Raw genomic sequence first — 16,264 nt, 5'->3', positions numbered from 1 at the left:
AGCGGCCGGCAGCCCCCGCATGGAGCCCTAGGGCAGCGGGCGGCGGGCAGCATGTTCAGCCCGGACGGGGGGCTGCCGGCCGCCCCCTTCGGCCTCCTGACCGACGCCGGACCTCCCTTCTCCCGCGGCAGCTTCGACGGGGCGCCCGCCCAGCCGCTCTTCTTCCCTTTCGCCTCCACCGCCGAGCCCGAGCCCGCCCGGGACCCGCCGCCGGCCCGCGCCTGGCTGCCCCCGCCCGCCTCGGTGCCACCCGCCAAGGCGGAGGCGCGCCCGGGCCGGCCTTGCAGCCAGCCCGATCCCGAGCCCCGCACCGCCGCTTGCTGTGGCCCGGCCTGGCCGCCCCCGCCCTGGGCCGGCCCTGCGCCCTCCGGCCCCGCCGCCCTGCCCGGGCCGCCCTTCCCTGGCCCGGCCGCCGCTGCCTTCCCTGGCCCCCAGCTCTGCCCGGCCGCGCTGCAGCCGGGCTCCGGTGGCCCCTCGGGGCTGGGCAGCAGCGGCAGCTCCAGCGGCGCCGCCAGCGAGGGCGGACACTCCAGCGACAGCGGCGAGGAGGTGAGACCCGACGGGACGGGGATGGGGCGGGCTGGCTTGCTCCGCTCCCGCCGTCCGCACACGGTGTGGCCCTGGGGCTTTCCTCCCCGTCCGTGGTCGCGGTTAACCGCCCCGTGGGCAGGAGCTGCCCGGCTGCTCTCGTGTACCGCCGAGACCCCGCCGGTGCCACCTGTCCGACCCCACTGTCGGGTGCCTGCGGGAGAAGCCCTGACCCGGCGCTGGGGCTCGTCCCGCTTCGGTCAGACAGACTCTCCGCAGGGGGCGAGAGCCTTGGGGAGGCTGCTTTGGGGTAAGATGGGGGCCGTTTTGGAAACTCATGAGATGAACTTCCCCATCTCGATGCGGCGGGGCCGTCCCGGATAGCGATACCTAAGGCTGTCTCCGGCGTGATAGGCGGGGCAGCGTAGCGAGTTCACCGAGGGCTCCTGGCCAGCCCCCTCAGTGTCCCTTCGGTCGGCTGCGTCCCCGACCGCCGCTCCCGTACCTCCACGGGCACTGAAGTCTGCTGGGGCAGACAGCCCAGAGATGACGGCGGGAAGAAGACGAGGGCAGCAGGGCTGGTTCCCGGCACGACTGAATTTGTGCTTTGCACTTGTTTTTAATATTTCTCAACGTTGACGTATTACGAGCCCGCCCCGGGGACAGCAGAGGCGGCCGGTGCCGGGGGGATGGTCCCTGACGGGGCTGGGAGGATTTGCACCGCCAGCCAGCGGGTCGGAGCTGCGGGAGGTCCCACGCCACAATCGATGCGTGTGTCCTCGGGCCGCGACGGCCGCGCTGCCTGGGGAGTGCTCATGAACTCAACCTGCGGGATGATGCAGGACGGCGATGTGGACTGCATCCCTCCTCCGTGGGAGGGATGCTCCGAGTTTACCGGTGCCGGTTTTCGCCAGAAACTAATAGCCGTGGCTCGGTGACAGGAAAAACTCCTGGAAAACTCGAAACCCCTCTGAAAACGTGGAAATTTGGTAAAAGGCTTCAAAATGCCCCCGTAGGAAGGTGGGGAGCGCCTGGGTAGCCGCTTGCCAGAACGGAAGAGCCTGCTGGCGGCAAAGGTGCTTAAATATCACTCGCGCTTTCGTCCCTCTCTTCACGGGAGTCTTTTCCCTGCTCCGGACGCCGGCGGAAGAGCGGCTGGCGAGGGGCAGTCTCAGCCTGGGAGCCGTGGGAAGTAGCCCACGCCGCGGGAGAACTGAGCGTCCCCGTGCATACGTGGGATGAGTGAGAATGGGGCAAATCTGTGACTCAGCCAATGTGATCATCGGTGCTGCCTCTGGCCAGGCAAGGTCAGGTGGGCTCGAGCCAGAGGACAAAGGGAACATATCCAGGGCGTGTTGAGGCAGAGCAGGAGCACTTGGTGCCCTTGTGCTACCCTTGGCCGCCGCCCCTCCAGATTGGGTCGAGCTGAGCAATGTGCGTTGTCGGGGTGGGTCCTGTGTGAGCCTGGTCGGTGGCAGTGCTGCCTGTGGCTCAGCCGAGCCTTCTTACGCCACTGACCCCGACAGACCCTGGACCCTGCGCGCGAGTTGTCCCTTCTCAGTGTGTTTCTGCCCCTGCTAGGATGCGCCAACCTCAGGAGAGCTGGAGCAGTTCGCCAAGGACCTCAAGCACAAGCGCATTATGCTGGGCTTCACCCAGGCTGACGTGGGGCTGGCACTGGGCACACTCTACGGTGAGGGGTCGTGAGGGGTCGGAGGAGAGCCCTTGCGTTCCTCCGCAGCCGGTGGGAAGGGAGAGGCCCGGGAGGGGTTTGGAATCACCTGGGCTAAGTGATTTCTACTCCTTAACGACCCGCAAAGGAGGTATCAAGCACCAGTCCTGGCCCAGGGCTCCTAGAGGGGTATCTCTAGATCTGCGGTGAGCTGGAAAGTTCGAGCTCACAGGGAACCGGTTTAAAATGGTTACTTATTGAGATACGTTTCAGGGCTTTAAATCCCTGCTGAAGGAACAGGGTGAACGCCTTTCCTGGTCTCCCAGGAGCAAGGCAAGCTTGGGGGGGTGGTGACTCTGGGGAACTGTGGGCGGGGGAAGCTGTGTGGTGCGTAATGCCCTGCCTGCATTGCCCTTTCAGGGAAGATGTTCAGCCAGACGACCATCTGCCGCTTTGAAGCGCTCCAGCTCAGCTTCAAGAACATGTGCAAGCTAAAGCCGCTGCTGCAGCGTTGGCTCAACGAGGCGGAGAACACAGACAACATGCAAGAGGTGCAGGGCCAAGGGGGCTGGGAGCTGGGTACCTGCAAACCCTGAAGCCACAGATCCTCCTCCGTCTCCCACGTGCTTTCAGGGAGAAGAGGGGAACAGAAGGCATCTTGTGCCACAGCACCATCTTGCTGCATGGCTTGAACCTGGCTTGAAGGGCAATCCACTGGGTATCACCTTCTGCCAAGCTGAGGGAGGAAGCCAAATCCCCCTGCAGACACCTTGTGATTGTGGCAGCTCCCTTTCTGGAGCAGCGAGGTCCTGCTGTAATCTCAGATAGACTGAATGTGCAGCTTGCTGCTCCCTGGGGAACCTCGGGGGGCTGCAGGAGGATGTGTCCAGACTCACTGCTGGCAGTGCTGGGACACTGGGAGTGGCCCCAGTCACAGTGGAATAATGCTCAGTGGAGAGCCACAGGGACACAATCTGCCCCAAGCTCTGCAGCTAGCCGCACATGTCCCAAGCCTGGTGGAGACTCTTCTACCTGGTAACCAAACATATTCCCTCTCTCATTCCCAGATGTGCAATGCAGAGCAAGTACTGGCCCAAGCTCGGAAGAGAAAACGCAGGACTAGCATCGAGACCAATGTGAAAGGGACACTGGAGAGCTTCTTCCGCAAGTGTGTGAAGCCCAGTCCCCAGGAGATCTCCCAGATCGCCGAGGACCTCAACCTGGATAAAGATGTAGGTTGGAAGGGTGGGGGAGGATGGGTGCCCAAACGGTGGCAGCTCCTGAGTACCTGCCAGTTTGATACTTTAGCTCAGAGCAAAAATGAAATGCACATGGAAAGATGTAAACAACTGCCCTTTATCTCTGCCAGACAGTTAGGATATATATATGGCTCATCAATATAAAAGAAAAACCCACTTGGTTCCAGAGAAGACTTTTGTTCACAGATTAAAGATTTAAAACTTAAAGAGAGACAAAAATAGTTCTCAGACCCAACTACAGATATATATACACCCTATATATATACTACTTTGTGTATATATATACATAAATATATTAATGTTATCCTATCAAAGTAATCCTTTGATACTAATTCATCTCAGAAGAAGCTGATTTTTGATCCCAAGAATCCTCCTGGAAAGTTACAATGTTTTTTTTCTGAAGTGGAAATGCACCAGAAGAGAGACAAACTATAATCCACTAACAATACACAAGTTTGCCTATTGGCTTCATCTGGCTATGCTGCCAGCCTTTGGAGGGGAACCTTTCTTTTGATTTGTTGTATTCTTTCCTATTTAACGTTTGCCATTTTTGTCATCTTGACTCTGGAAGCAGTGGGAAAGTGTTCATGGCTGAAGTTTGTTTGAGCTGAGCCTAGCAAGGAGTTGTGACAGGGAAGGGGCTGCACTGGCAGCTTGGGATGCTGTGGAGATGTCACCAGCAGAAGGGTCTCATTGTCACCCACATGGTGTGCTTGGGTCACCCCCATACCCTTCTCTGTCTCCCCACAGGTGGTCCGGGTCTGGTTCTGCAACCGGCGTCAGAAAGGCAAACGGCTGCTGCTGCCCTACGGCAACGAGGCAGAGGGGATGATGTATGACATGAACCAGCCCCTGGTGCCCTCCACTCTGCCCATCCCAGTGACATCCCAGGGCTACAGCCTGGCACCCTCCCCTCCTGTCTACATGCCAACCTTTCACAAAGCTGAGATGTTCCCACAAGCGCTGCAGCCTGGGCTCTCCATGAGTAACAGCGGCCACTGAACCAGGGGCTGTGGGCTCACACCAGCAAGGGGGGCTGGTGCTCTGGGGCGGCTCCCCTTGCCCTGGGCTCACACAGGCACAGCCCTGCTTCTGCTCTCTGGGCTGATGTGTGGGGCTTTTGGAGTGTGAGGCGCTGAGAGCCTGGCACAGGGATGGTGCCTGCTCTCTGCAGATGCTCCCAGCCCTTCTCAGTTATGTGAGCTTACTGGTCCCAGCAGAATTGGCCCCCCTCTGACCACTCCTGGGGCCAACTCCTCCTGCCCCACTGCGCCCTCTGAAGCCACATGTGCCCAGGGCTCTTGAGCCCGTGCCTGGCCCCAGCCCAGCTGCTCTCCTGTGAGATGCAGAAAAAAGTATTTTTTAGATTTTGGGGAGGGTGGGGGGAGGCGGTGGTTTTATTATTTTTTTAAAGGTTTTTGGTTGTAGTTTTTAAAAAGCAAAAAATTTTGTAGTGATCTAGTTTCCCAGGTGTCTCCTTCCACCCTGTCATGTAGAGTGGGACTGGGGTGCCATGCCCAGGGCCAATGGCCCTGGTGGCTCTGCTCACCTTCCTGGGTGGCCAGGATGAGCCAAGGGCTGGGGCAAGGGGGGAAGGTGCGCCCTCTCACCACCCCTCACCCTGTGGCACAACCCTCACCCCTCTGTGGGGCAGTTGATAAAGCTTGTTTGGGTTGGGGGGTTCATGTGTTGTGCCCAACATCACCCCCAGGCCCCCCTGCTCTCCAGCTACTGTTCCCCCCTCACCCACCCCCAGCCCAGATGCCCAGAGACCACCTTTCCCTGGAGGGCCCAGCCCAGTGGGCCTACACCACCCTGTCCATGCTGCTAGCACCCCATGCCTTCCAGCCTGCTGTAGTTAATGATGATTTTTACAGTTTTTGTTCTTAATCACATTCCCTCTGGCAATGAAATAAATCTCAGAGTTCTTTGAGGCAAGAATGAGTTAACCCTTTTCTTGCCTTCCTTGCATCCCTATTCCTGCAGCCCAGCAGTTGAGGTTCAGCTGCATGCAGGGGCACAGCAGGGCTGGAGTAAGGCAACCTAAGAAGGTGGACATGTCCCCATCATGCCAGCAACACTCACCTCTTGGCTGCCTGCAGCTTGGCCTCCCTCCACAACTGGTGGCAGCTTGGCCCTGGAGTAGTACCAATTTGTCAGGGCTGTTGCCCCCCAAAGCAGAGGGGGTCAAAAATAAAGAGAGAAGAGGTCATCTTCCACCCAGTTCGAGCTGCTGTTTTGCTGTAGCTGCCTCTGGGAAGGTTGGAAGCAGTGTGAGCTTGTAAGCTGCTCCAGAAGCTGCCAGGGACAGAGAACTAAGGAGGATGTAGCAGGGTGGATAAGCTTCCCAATGGAAAGCTGGGGCTGCCCTCAGTACTATGGCGCTGACGGGAGGGAAGGATGTTCCTGTATGTGTGGTCCAGCTAAGGCAGTCTCTGATGAGGGGATAACAACCCAGCCATGCAGGTCTATTGGGCACTGGGAGCGAGCTGGTGGGAGCAGGGATGTCTGGGGCCTTCACTTTTCCCCACCACACTCTCAGCTGGTTTGTCCCCAGTTCATTCTCTCAAAGGCCCTTACCCTGAGCAGAATGAAATCCCCATTTTTTGCTCTATAAGGAGTTTGCTCTCTAGGGCTGCCTGGAGGCACCAGGGCAGTGCTAGGCACTAGCACTAGGCAGTGTCCAGGGGCAGTGAAGGCAGCTGCTTACTGGGCACCTTGGGACCCTGCAAAGGGCTGGGCTGGGCTCATTCTAGCCCTATGGGGTGGGGGCCTTCTGCATCTTTGCTTGCTCCCCAGAGCCTCAAACTTGCCTGCCCACAGGGTAGGGGTACAGCTGTGTGTGACATCCACCGGGAACTGCCTCCTGTTGCTGCTGCCCAGTGCTGCCTGGCGCGTGAGTGGTGCAGGAGGCTGGCCAGGGTCAGGAGCGGAAATGTGAAACAGATGTCGTCTCCCACAGGTTTGCTTCTCCACATTTCCACTATCTGGTTTTCTGCATGCAGCCACGCAAGAACTACAGCCCACCATGAGACTCCGACATCCTGCACCCCTGGCACCCCCTGCCCATGAGTACCCAGTATCTCTCTGTGGGCATCCACGGCCCCTCCCGTTCCACTTCTGGTTGACCCAGAAAACAACGAAGCGGAAATCTGAAGCCACAGAAGTCAGAAGAGCACAGTGTGCCTGTCCAACTGCCGCCTCACCAGGGCTGTGCCGGGGAGGGATGTCTCCTCTGCCAGCTCTCAGTCCTGCTGGGCACCTGGCAGCCTGCAGGGTGGCAGAGGTAGGGTTTGGTGACTTTAGGCCCACAGGGAAGAAAACTGGAAAAACTTGTGACAAAAAGAGTTGTTTATATCAAGGGAGTTGATGGCACTGAGTAGAGGGGCAAAGAGCAAGGCACAGATGGAGCAGTCATTTCTTACCCCTGGTCACGTCACTCAACCCCGATTTTCACCCCAATTTCATGATCCTAGATGGGTACTTCCTCTTGGGATGTCCATGGTGCAGGGCGCCCATGCTGCAGGGTTTCCCCAGTGCAATGTGTACATGTGCAAGTTCCCCACGGGACTGGCTTTACTCGAGGATGGTGCAAGCCTTCAGAGGCTGTCAGCTCACTGGCTTCCTGTCACAGCAGGGAGGGAGTGACAAACCACAGTATCCCTCTGCCTGCCTGGCAGCACAGGCTGCTCTGAGAGCATCTGCTGTCCTGTGCCTCCTCACTGGCACAGCGACACCCATGGCTCAGGGTTTGGGGACAGGAAATGGGTGCTGCAAGGAAGAAGGGGAGCAGATGCTGTCCTTCCTCCCTAGCCATGGAGTAATGGACCCCCCTGGGCTGACCCCTGCCACTCCAGCCCAGCCACAAAATGTCACCACAGGGCCTCTGCTGCCAGGACTTTGGCACCCAGCAGAAGGTGCTGAGGGGACATTGAGGATCACAGGGGAGGTCAGGGAGCCCTGAGCCATCACCACCACCCTGCTGTCCTGCCCACACCACATGCACAGCCTCAGCAGCACTGTGCCACTTATTTCCAAAGTACCCTCTGGTCCTGCCAGCACCCTGGCAAGGTGTTCAGTGTTGGGTCGGGGTGATAAGTCCTGTTTCACAAAAAATGAAGTCATGGGGAGTTGCTTGAAGTTGCAGTGTGGCAACAGCTGGGCTGGGAGGAGAGTGGGGTGCTCCTGTTTTTGCTCCACATCATGTGTGCACCCCTGCCTGCATTCATCCCAAGGGTCCCGGTATGCACTAGGAGTTGAACCAGCTCTGCAGGTCAGGATAGAGGTGGCCATGGGGAAGGCGGGGGTAGGCTGTACAGATGGCACAGATCCGCTCCCTCCAGTCAGTGTAGAGCTTCACACTGAACCTCCTCTGCCAGGCAAAGAACTGCCGGTAGCGGCTGGAGTTCACTGTCTTCAGGAAGGTGGCCAGCTCCTTTAGGGAGCCAAAGTCATTGACATGGATGAAGGAGTCTGCAGGAATAAACTGCTCATAGTTGGCCCTGGGTGGCCCCAGCACCACAGGCACAGTGCCAGCCAGCAGTGAGTTCCTCCAGAGTTTCTCTGTGATGTAGTCTCGGTGGATGGAGTTCTCAAAGGCCAGGTAGAATTTGGACTTGGATATTGTTGGCAAGAGGCAGTCCTTGCAGAGGGGCTTGTTGTTTGCTTTCCCGTATATATTCACATGGAGGTACCTGGAGAGGTTTTTGTAGACTTCAGCTCTTTTCTGAGTCCTGTGGTAGTTGCTGATAACCCAGGACACCAAGTTGGTCTTTGCGGGGATGTTCACGGTGGCTGACTGGTTGGGTACAAGCTTGCCATAGGGGATGAAGATGTCCGAATCCTGTCTATAGGTCATCACCCAGTTGAAGGTCTGGTTCCATGCTGCTAGAGCTCTAGTGTTGGAGGGGGACTCCAGGGAGACCCACACCCAGTTCTGCCCCGGCAGCCTCTCCTTGGGCAGTTTGTCCTGGCCAGGCTGGAGCCTGGAGTGGGGGAACACCACCACATTGGCCTGGTGCAGGAGCTGCCGCTCTGTAGTGAGCTGGCAGCCTGTGATGCTGTACAGCTCATGGCACACATCTCTGCTGACACTGGGGACCTGCTTGGAGGGCCATTCCCACACCAGAATCACCAATGGCTCCCTCTGTTTAGGCTCTTCTCCACAGCCTTTGGAGGGGTTGAGGAAGAACCTCAGGTTCCAGAGGGTGGTTACAAACACCCCGGCAGTGATCAAGGCCTTCACACCAGGCCGGCCCCATGGTGACCATCGCAGTGGCAATGCCCAGGGCATGCTGGTGGGTTGGCTGTCACCTCACTGGGTGACAGAGCTGACACCTGTGAGAGAGGAGAGGCCACTGCGGGCCATCAGCTTGACTTGCCAGGGACGAGGGGTGATAGGGAGGTACTGTGGCCAGAGGGGCCAGAGAAAGGGCTTCTTCATGAAGCCTGGGCCTCAGCATCACCCCAGGACCCTCTGCTTCCCTGTGCCACAGAGTTCCCCATGCACACGGTGTCACCCCAGGGTGGCCTTTGTTCATGCTCCTGCAGTCCCTGGTGACCTTTGGGGGAGCACAGATGCTGCTGAGGGTGCCGAGCTGATGGGAAGTAGCCAACTGTGCCCCTCTGACCCATCTGGCTGGCCCCGATATAGGCAGTCCTTGCTTGCTCTGTGCCTTAGGTTACTCACCGGACACACAGCCACAGTCTCAGTCCCCAGTTCTTGCTTTGCCCAGAACAGGTCAAACCTGATATGCAGTTAGCCTTGCCACTGCTGTGCACCAAACAAGAAGGAACATCCTAGTCCCACCTGAATAGCCCCATGGTGAGGCCTTAGCTGCAAAATGGGGTGACTGACTCTGAAGTCCAAAATGCTGATGAGGGCTGAGTTTGGCAGAGTCCTGCCCAAGAAGTGTCCACTCACTCTAGTATTCTCCTGTGACAATGGCAAGGCAATTCCCAGTTTCGAGGTGCCCTTCCCAGGTCAGGGTGGACTTCCCAGTCCCTAAGGGCATCGGGAGCTCCAGCAGGCTGGGAGCTCATAGCCTCAGTGCCCCAAACACTCATATTTTATACTTAGGATGTCACAGATGGCTAATGCCCCACTGTGTGGGCACAGAGGAGAGGGAGGGCAGGGAGAGCAGGGAGGACAGTGCAGCACTTGAGGCTGCCACTGGTGGGGCTCAGCTTGCAGGCACATGGGCCCCCAGCTGTGGGATGCTCACCCTGCCAGGGTGCCCATCTGCCTGCCTCAGATCTCAGTGGTTTAACCAGCAGAACTGCTGGGAGCAAAGCAGTGGTGGAGGTGGAGAGGGGGATGGTTGGCTGCACTGTGGACCAGCCACCAGCTTAAGCCCCCTCTGGATAGCTGGTCCCACTGCAGGGCTCAGAGCATTCAGCACCAAAGGTGTTTCCCCTTTAGTGGAAACCTCTGGAAACATGTGGGTTGCCTGAGTCCTGCTGCCAGCTGGGGCTGAGCCAGTGCCTCCAGTACTGGAGTCTCCTGGAAAGCAGTGCCCTAGTTTCCCACCCACCCCAGCACTGCAGCTTGTCTGCAAAAAATCCCTTCCCCACCTTGGCCCACTCCATCTGTCCTGCTACAATACATGAGCTAAGTTTAAGCTCCAGACAAATCTGGCATGGGAAGCAGAAAGGGCTGGGAAAGCTTTACTGGTTCCCTGCACTGCACATCAGTGCTCCAGGTCTCTGTCCCCAGCAGCAGAAATGTTGATATGGTTTTGGGGGTGTTTGTCCCATTTCAAGGATACTCTGAAAGGGAAACCCCTAGCAAGGGCCACCCCATTTCTCAGCCCCTCTCCCCTCAGTGGTCAGTAATGTTGAACTCAGACTTACTGTGTTGGAGGTGTACGAGGTGCCAGATGTGTCTGCCTGGGTGCTGCTGTGCTGGGCTGGGGCACTCGAGGGCTTCCTCTTTTTTTCAGTTTTGCCTTGCCCCAGCCCCACAGCAGGTCCTTCCTGCTCCAGTGTCAGCTGGCACACTCCACCCTAGAACTTCCCCTGCACTGCGCTGTGGGGTGGGTACCCTGTGACTGGGTGGGTGCCCCATGGTTGGGTGGGTACCTTCTGGCCAAATGGGCACCCCACGGTAGGTGCATGGCCCAGAACAAGGTGGGTGCCCCATGGCTGGGTAGGTGCCCTCAGCCATGACAAGGTGCCACCCATCTGCCACCCGCAGCTTGGTTGCAAACAGGATACCAACTCCCATTGACTCATCCTGAAACTATCAGCTGACAGCCCCAAGTGCCACTAAGCCCTGGGTACTGTCCTGCCTGGGATGTTTCCTGCCAAAAGGAGAAGCAGGCACATGTAAGCCTTGGCAATGTGTGCACAGAGAGCTGCTTCTTCTTCCCCTGCCCAAGTTATGCCCTGCTCCCAGTCTGGCTCAGTTGTGTCCTTTGCTGGCATTGCTGTTCAGTACCCAAGACTCCATGAAAGCCCTGGCAAGCAAAATGAGACAGAGAAACTGAGGTAGAGGCAGGGAGGGGAGCATCGAGGTGTGCAGCACTGTCCTTGAAGCTGGCAAGGGTATGCCCTATGCCTTGGCGTATACAGAGCTCAGAACAGGGCTCCAAACTGCTCTCTGGGGGTTCTCAGGCTGCTCCAGTGCCCCTGGGATCTGCATCCTCAGTCCTGTTAGCTGCCAGCCAGCAGAGATTCCTGTTGGGCATAATGCACCATGCCGTGGTGTAGCAGGGCTCTGTAGTTTCAGTGACACCCCAGGAGCCCTCAAAGGCCAACTGCAGCCCCAAGGATGGGTGCTCCTTCTTCCACAGCCATGTCCATTTCCTGTCATCTTTTCTCACTCCCTTTTCTGCATTTCTTGCCCTGCATGATTGAGTGCCCAGATACCACAGTCCACAGGCACCATCTCCAGAATTGCCCGCCCTAGCCCTGCTGGCTGTGGGCAGAAGTCTGTGCCTGGCTGGAGTGTTCAGCATCATCCTGCTGCTGTTTCATAGCTTGAGAGCCCAGGGCCACACGGGCTGCGGCCATTCCCCTCCATGCAGGACAGCACTGCGGACAGAATTTCCACAGGGTATTCAGGATGGCTGGTAGAGAAGCAGGGAGCTTTTCCCTGGCACTTAATAGTTGCCATGTGCGGCTGCTGCCCCAGGACACCCTGTGTGCAGGGACAATGCCCTGGGAGAATTTGCAGCCAGTGGATCCAAACACCCTGACCCTGTGACCCAAGGGACATGGCTCTGAGCCAGGCAGGGAGCCAGTGCTGCCTAGGTGGGTTGGGCAGAGATCAAGGCCAGGGGCCAGGTCATGACACCATCAGGAATGCTGGACAGCACCAGCACAGAGCAGGGAGATGTATGTGGGTGGGTACTGCCATCTGCAGATGACTTCACACAGAGACAGGAGCTCGGTCACCCTGCAAGGAAGTTCCCTGAGAGGTGCTCAGGGCTCCATGTTCCCAAGTCTTCAGGACCCCGACCCATGGAGGAGATGGGCTACAAGGTCTTTGGAGCTTCTAGCCCATAGAGAGGTTGGGCCACTCGGTCCTTGGGCTTTAGGCCCCTGTGGGTCCTTGGAGGAGGTTTGCCTCCCTGGGGTTGTGCTGCCCCATGGCACACTGCTTGGTCTGTTCCTTGCTGGCTTCTAGGGTTTTCCGTGGCCATGCCAGACAGAAGAGCAGCTGTGAAGCTCCCCAAGACCCACCCAGGGGCAGCAGGAGGGAAGGAGCAGGAGAACCAGGTCAAACACAGGGCTTTGACCCACCTATGGGTCCCCACATTGTGCCCCTCCAAGCTGGGTATCCACTCTGCTGCAGGACAGAGGCTTGGATGTGCTCCCTATGTGGACTGTGGGCAAACAATGCACAATTCTTTGCAAGGAGCCTAGGGTGACTGCATTCTTCCTTCCCCAGGTTCTTAGTAAAAGCCCAGCTCCCCTCAATTCTGGGCAGCTCTGCATGTGCACCCAGCAACCCACCCAAACCAGTCACCCTCCCCAGTGCATGGAGCTGGGCACACAGTGCCTCTCCACCACCACATCACCAGGCATCCTTTGTCCTCCTAGATCTCAGCACAGTGTTTTGCCCAGAAGTTTGAGGAATAATGCTGCTTTGTGTTGGACAAAGGGAGCTTTTGTTAGCCCAGGACAGCTGCCAAAGAGCCTGCCATGAGCACAGGCACCCTTGCCAGCACCACTGCAGCAGGGGCAACTCCTGGCTACACTTGGCCCATGAAGCAGCGTGGAGACCAAGATGGTTACAGAGAGCTGGAGGAAAGGAGACGGAAGGGGGAGAGAAGGCCAAGGGAGAGCAGGAAGAGGGAGGGACAGGTGGAAAATGGGGAGAACAAAAGGACAGGAAAAGGGAGGGAAGGAAGGATGGGGGAATGGATGGAAGCAAGGATAGATGGAAAGAAGAAAAGATGGCAGGAAGGAGGAAAAGAGGAAAAGGATGGACGATAGGATGGACGATTGGATGGACGATTGGATGGACGGATGGACGGATGGAATTAAGGAGGAGAGCTGGCCTGGTTCAGTCCTTGCTGCAGAGGGCATCCAGTCCTGGGTTCAGAGCTGCCAGGAGTCAGATGTGGCAGCAGGTTAGTCCAAAACATGTGTGGACGCCTGAGCACATGCCCGTGGGAGAAGTCAGGCAGGAGTAGAGTGGGAAGCGTACAAGAGCAGGGACAGCCGTGGCACCCTGGTACACAGATCCCACAGCCACGGGCTAGTCCGTCGTGTCCTGGGGTGGGGCACCAGGGGCAGAAGAGCGGAGGTGACCTGTGTATGGTTGAGGGGTGGGAGGGCGGCGGCTCGAGGGGAGCAAGGGTTCCTCGGCCCCTGGGGCAGTAGCCCCGCTCCGAACAGCCGGCACCGGGGCCGCTGCTGTCGGGATGAGCCGGGGCCGCGGTGCAGGTGAAGCGGGCGGCTCCGGCGGCGCCTTTAAGGGGCGGCCTCCGCCGGCTAGGGGTGGTGCTGGTGCTGCGCAGGGTCGGGGCGGGTGCGGCGGAGCCAGGCCTGGGCCGAGGTCGCTTTGCTTCCTTGCAACCCGCGGCAAGCAATAGACGGCGGCTGGGAGGGGATGGCGGTGGGTGGCGGGTGACCGCGGAGCCGAGCGCGGCGCAGCCCTGCGGCGGGGCCGGCCCGACCCGACCATGGGGTTCCTGCACCAGCTCCATCTTCTGCTCTGGAAGAACGTGACACTGAAGCGGCGCAGCCCGGTGAGTGGGGGCGGGGGGCCCTGCAGCTCCGAGGGGCGAGGCCGGGCCCCGCGCAGAAGTGCTGCCGGAGGGTTCCCGCAGTCCCTCGCTGTGTCCGGCCCGCTTCGGGCCGCCCGTGCATGAATCCTCCGGCCTGGCGCGCCCCCGGGCCCCTGTGCGGCAGCAAAAGCTGGGGCTCTCCCGCTTCGCTGTCGTATCCGTGGGGCCTCAGGAGGAGTCCAGGACCGGGGCTGGATGCCGCCCCCCACAGTGGGATCGCTCCCCGAGCCCCGGTACCCGCCAGGTATAAAAAAGTTCTCAGCCCATATGTGGGTCGGAGCCGCCGGTCTTCCGTGGGCTGGCGAAAAGGCAACTTCGTGGAGTTGGGGGTCGGAGGACTGGTGGGTGTCCCTCCTGGGCTGACAGAAGGGACATGATGGCATCGACCGCGCTGGGGCCTCGGGGCCGCTGGCACCCTGTCGCAGGCTCCCCGTGTGAGGTCAGCCATCGCCCCCCGAGGGACCCCGCAGCTGTGGGCAGGGGGTGGCTGCGCGGCCCGGAGGAGCCGGTTATTTTTAGCGGCTGGGGGAGGGGAGTGAGGTGCTGCTCGCGAGCTGGCATCGCTTTTCTCTTCCCAAATATCCCGCAGGCCCGATCCTGCGATTCCTCACTGGCAGCCGCCAGCACCAGACTCCGTGTCCCGGTAGCCGGAGCAGCAGAGGCCCTTGTGACAGGAGCAGGGCCGAGCCTGGCGCTGCAGGCAGGTTTCCCTGCACTGACAGCCCCTGAAATGGATGAGGGGGATGATGCTCTTAGGCTGAGTCATCTCCCCTCTTTACCCTGAGCAGAGTTGCGTGGCCAAGGCAGGGGTTGCGCCGGACCCTTGCCTGCAAGGATGAGTGGCCTGGCACAACTGGGTCCTGGCGCACACTGGCTGACCCGGCCCTGGCTGCCATGGCCTTTGGGTTACGGAGTAGGGGTGCACACAGCTTTTGGGGACCCATTTCTCCGTGACCTTCCCTACCAGCCCCGTGGGCAGCATGGGGGTGCAGTGCAGGAAGCTGTGGCCAGAGGAGGAGGATAAGGAGCACAGGCCCCATCACTTCCATGTGTATGGACTGTTGCTGGAGTGCCACTGCTTCAGGCAGGGTGGCAGGGTATGGAGCAGCCCCTCCTTGCCCACACACCAATGTTGTGAGTGCATGGGGTGTGCAGGGGACCAGCTGTGTGCCAGGACGAGATCTGGTCCCAGTGCCATGGGTGCTCCTGGATGGATTTGATGCAGTCCCTAGGACAGCTGCGCCCTAGGCTGTGCATGCCCTGTGTGTGTCACCTCCTTCCTTGTGCTACTGCTGTGTGTGAATCCCAGAGTCACATCCCAGTATCCCTGGTCTGCATAGGGGCCATCATCCTGCCCACTCCATGGTGAGCTCTGCCCCCTCTGAGCAGTGCTGGGCTGAGCTGGCCAGGGCAGAGCCGGGCCCTGTGCGGCAGCCACGCCTGACGTTCAGCAGTGGGCTCCCCAGTGCAGGTCTGCCCTGGCAGCAGCCACAGATGGATGTTTCTCTGAGAGCAACCAGCTTCCACTGGGGTGATCATACTGCAGCAGCCAGAGGCTGGAGGGCTGGAGCAGGGAAGGGGGGATGCACTACTAGCCCACTCTTCTGCTGGGAGTTCACTCAGGGGCAGGCAGAGTTGGAGGTTGCAGCGCTTCTCCCAGCCTCAGAGAGGGAATGTGGGCACCGGCAGCTGCCTTTTGGCACAGCCTGGTGCTGCAGGTGCTGTCCTGGGGTAAGTTCTTGCCACCATGCACTCACCTTCCAGCAATATGTGGAGCAGCACACCCAGTGCTGTGGAGTGGAAAGCAGAGGCCCCAGGTTTGACTGAGGGCTCTGGACTGGGACTTGAGAGCTGGAGTAGTTCTGTGTTCTGCCCATCAATGTTGCTGGCCTGGGAGTGTCCCCATTGTCCCTGGCAGCAGGGGCTGTTCAGGAGCAGGATTGCAGTAGGGTACAGCCATGGTTTTGGGACAGACTTTATTCATAGGTACCTGGTGAGGGCTTGGCCAGGTCACGGGTGGATGGTGGGTGCAGAGAGACCTGCAGTATGGCCAGGGGGATGGCCAGGCACTGCCCCTGGCCAGTGGCACCTCTCTAAAGCCTTGTTCCCATCCCATGGTGGCTTTGGACCTTGCCTAGTGCGGCTGAGCTGTTCCAGGGACTGCTCTGGGGTTTGGCCCTAATTTTATTCTTCCCAGAACAGAAATTCAGGCAGGAAACCTGTGATGATGGAGGTCTGAGCAGAACAGCATTGATAGCTCTTGGCAGAGGGAAGCCTGGGCTGTGGGGTCCCCTGGGGTGCCCATGGCAGCCGTGGGGATTGCTGGCTGTGCCTTGAGTCTGCTGGGACAGGAATTGTTAAAGGATGGGCCCTCCCATGACTTTGGTATCTGGTTTAAACTTAAGTTGGATGTAAAACTAGCAGGTGCTCTCTCAAGAGTCACCACAGACACAGTTCAGGGTGTTCACCCACCTGCCCTGGGGCTCTTTGTGCCCATTCATTTGGGATAGGCTAGCAGTCACAGCTTGAGCTCTCAGTGATGGAAGTGTGCTGCCAGTTTGCTTGGT

The 16,264-nt window shown here is 59.0% G+C and overlaps 3 protein-coding genes across 8 annotated transcripts in view; 2 read left to right on the top strand and 1 right to left on the bottom strand.

Moving 5' to 3' along the window:
- Positions 1 to 51: 51 nt before the first annotated feature.
- Positions 52 to 5,397, top strand: LOC111936890 (POU domain, class 5, transcription factor 3). Of its 2 annotated transcripts, XM_086858189.1 has the most exons (7): positions 52 to 579; positions 1,105 to 1,109; positions 1,179 to 1,206; positions 2,110 to 2,221; positions 2,621 to 2,751; positions 3,268 to 3,432; positions 4,210 to 5,397. In XM_086858189.1, the coding sequence occupies exons 1-7, from the start codon at positions 52 to 54 to the stop codon at positions 4,459 to 4,461; spliced, it is 1,221 nt and encodes a 406-aa protein (XP_086714315.1). In that variant the 3' UTR covers positions 4,462 to 5,397. The 2 variants fall into 2 exon arrangements, with proteins under 2 accessions (XP_086714315.1, XP_086714316.1); XM_086858190.1 differs by lacking the exons at positions 1,105 to 1,109; positions 1,179 to 1,206 and having other exon boundaries at positions 52 to 549.
- Positions 5,398 to 6,792: 1,395 nt separating this feature from the next.
- FUT7 (fucosyltransferase 7) lies at positions 6,793 to 10,381 on the bottom strand. 2 transcript variants are annotated; one of them, XM_086858191.1, is made up of 2 exons: positions 10,312 to 10,381; positions 6,793 to 8,796 (listed from the first exon to the last, which is right to left on the bottom strand). In XM_086858191.1, the coding sequence occupies exon 2, from the start codon at positions 8,750 to 8,752 to the stop codon at positions 7,709 to 7,711; it is 1,044 nt and encodes a 347-aa protein (XP_086714317.1). In that variant the 5' UTR covers positions 8,753 to 8,796; positions 10,312 to 10,381; the 3' UTR covers positions 6,793 to 7,708. The 2 variants fall into 2 exon arrangements, with proteins under 2 accessions (XP_086714317.1, XP_086714318.1); XM_086858192.1 differs by having other exon boundaries at positions 6,793 to 8,816; positions 10,312 to 10,378.
- Positions 10,382 to 13,373: 2,992 nt separating this feature from the next.
- Positions 13,374 to 16,264, top strand: part of ABCA2 (ATP binding cassette subfamily A member 2) — a 32,228-nt gene continuing 29,337 nt past the window's right edge. For all 4 annotated transcript variants that reach the window (XM_086858184.1, XM_086858182.1, XM_086858183.1 and 1 more), the window contains exon 1: positions 13,374 to 13,658. In XM_086858184.1, coding sequence (XP_086714310.1) covers positions 13,593 to 13,658 — 66 coding nt within the window. In that variant the 5' untranslated portion in view covers positions 13,374 to 13,592. The remainder of the gene's footprint in view (positions 13,659 to 16,264) is intronic.

Source organism: Cyanistes caeruleus, chromosome 20, assembly GCF_971803275.1.
Source record: "Cyanistes caeruleus chromosome 20, bCyaCae1.hap1.1, whole genome shotgun sequence".
Taxonomy (NCBI): Eukaryota; Metazoa; Chordata; class Aves; order Passeriformes; family Paridae; genus Cyanistes; species Cyanistes caeruleus.
Note: the sequence above shows the minus strand (reverse complement) of the source record. Positions and strands in the feature narration are given on the sequence as shown.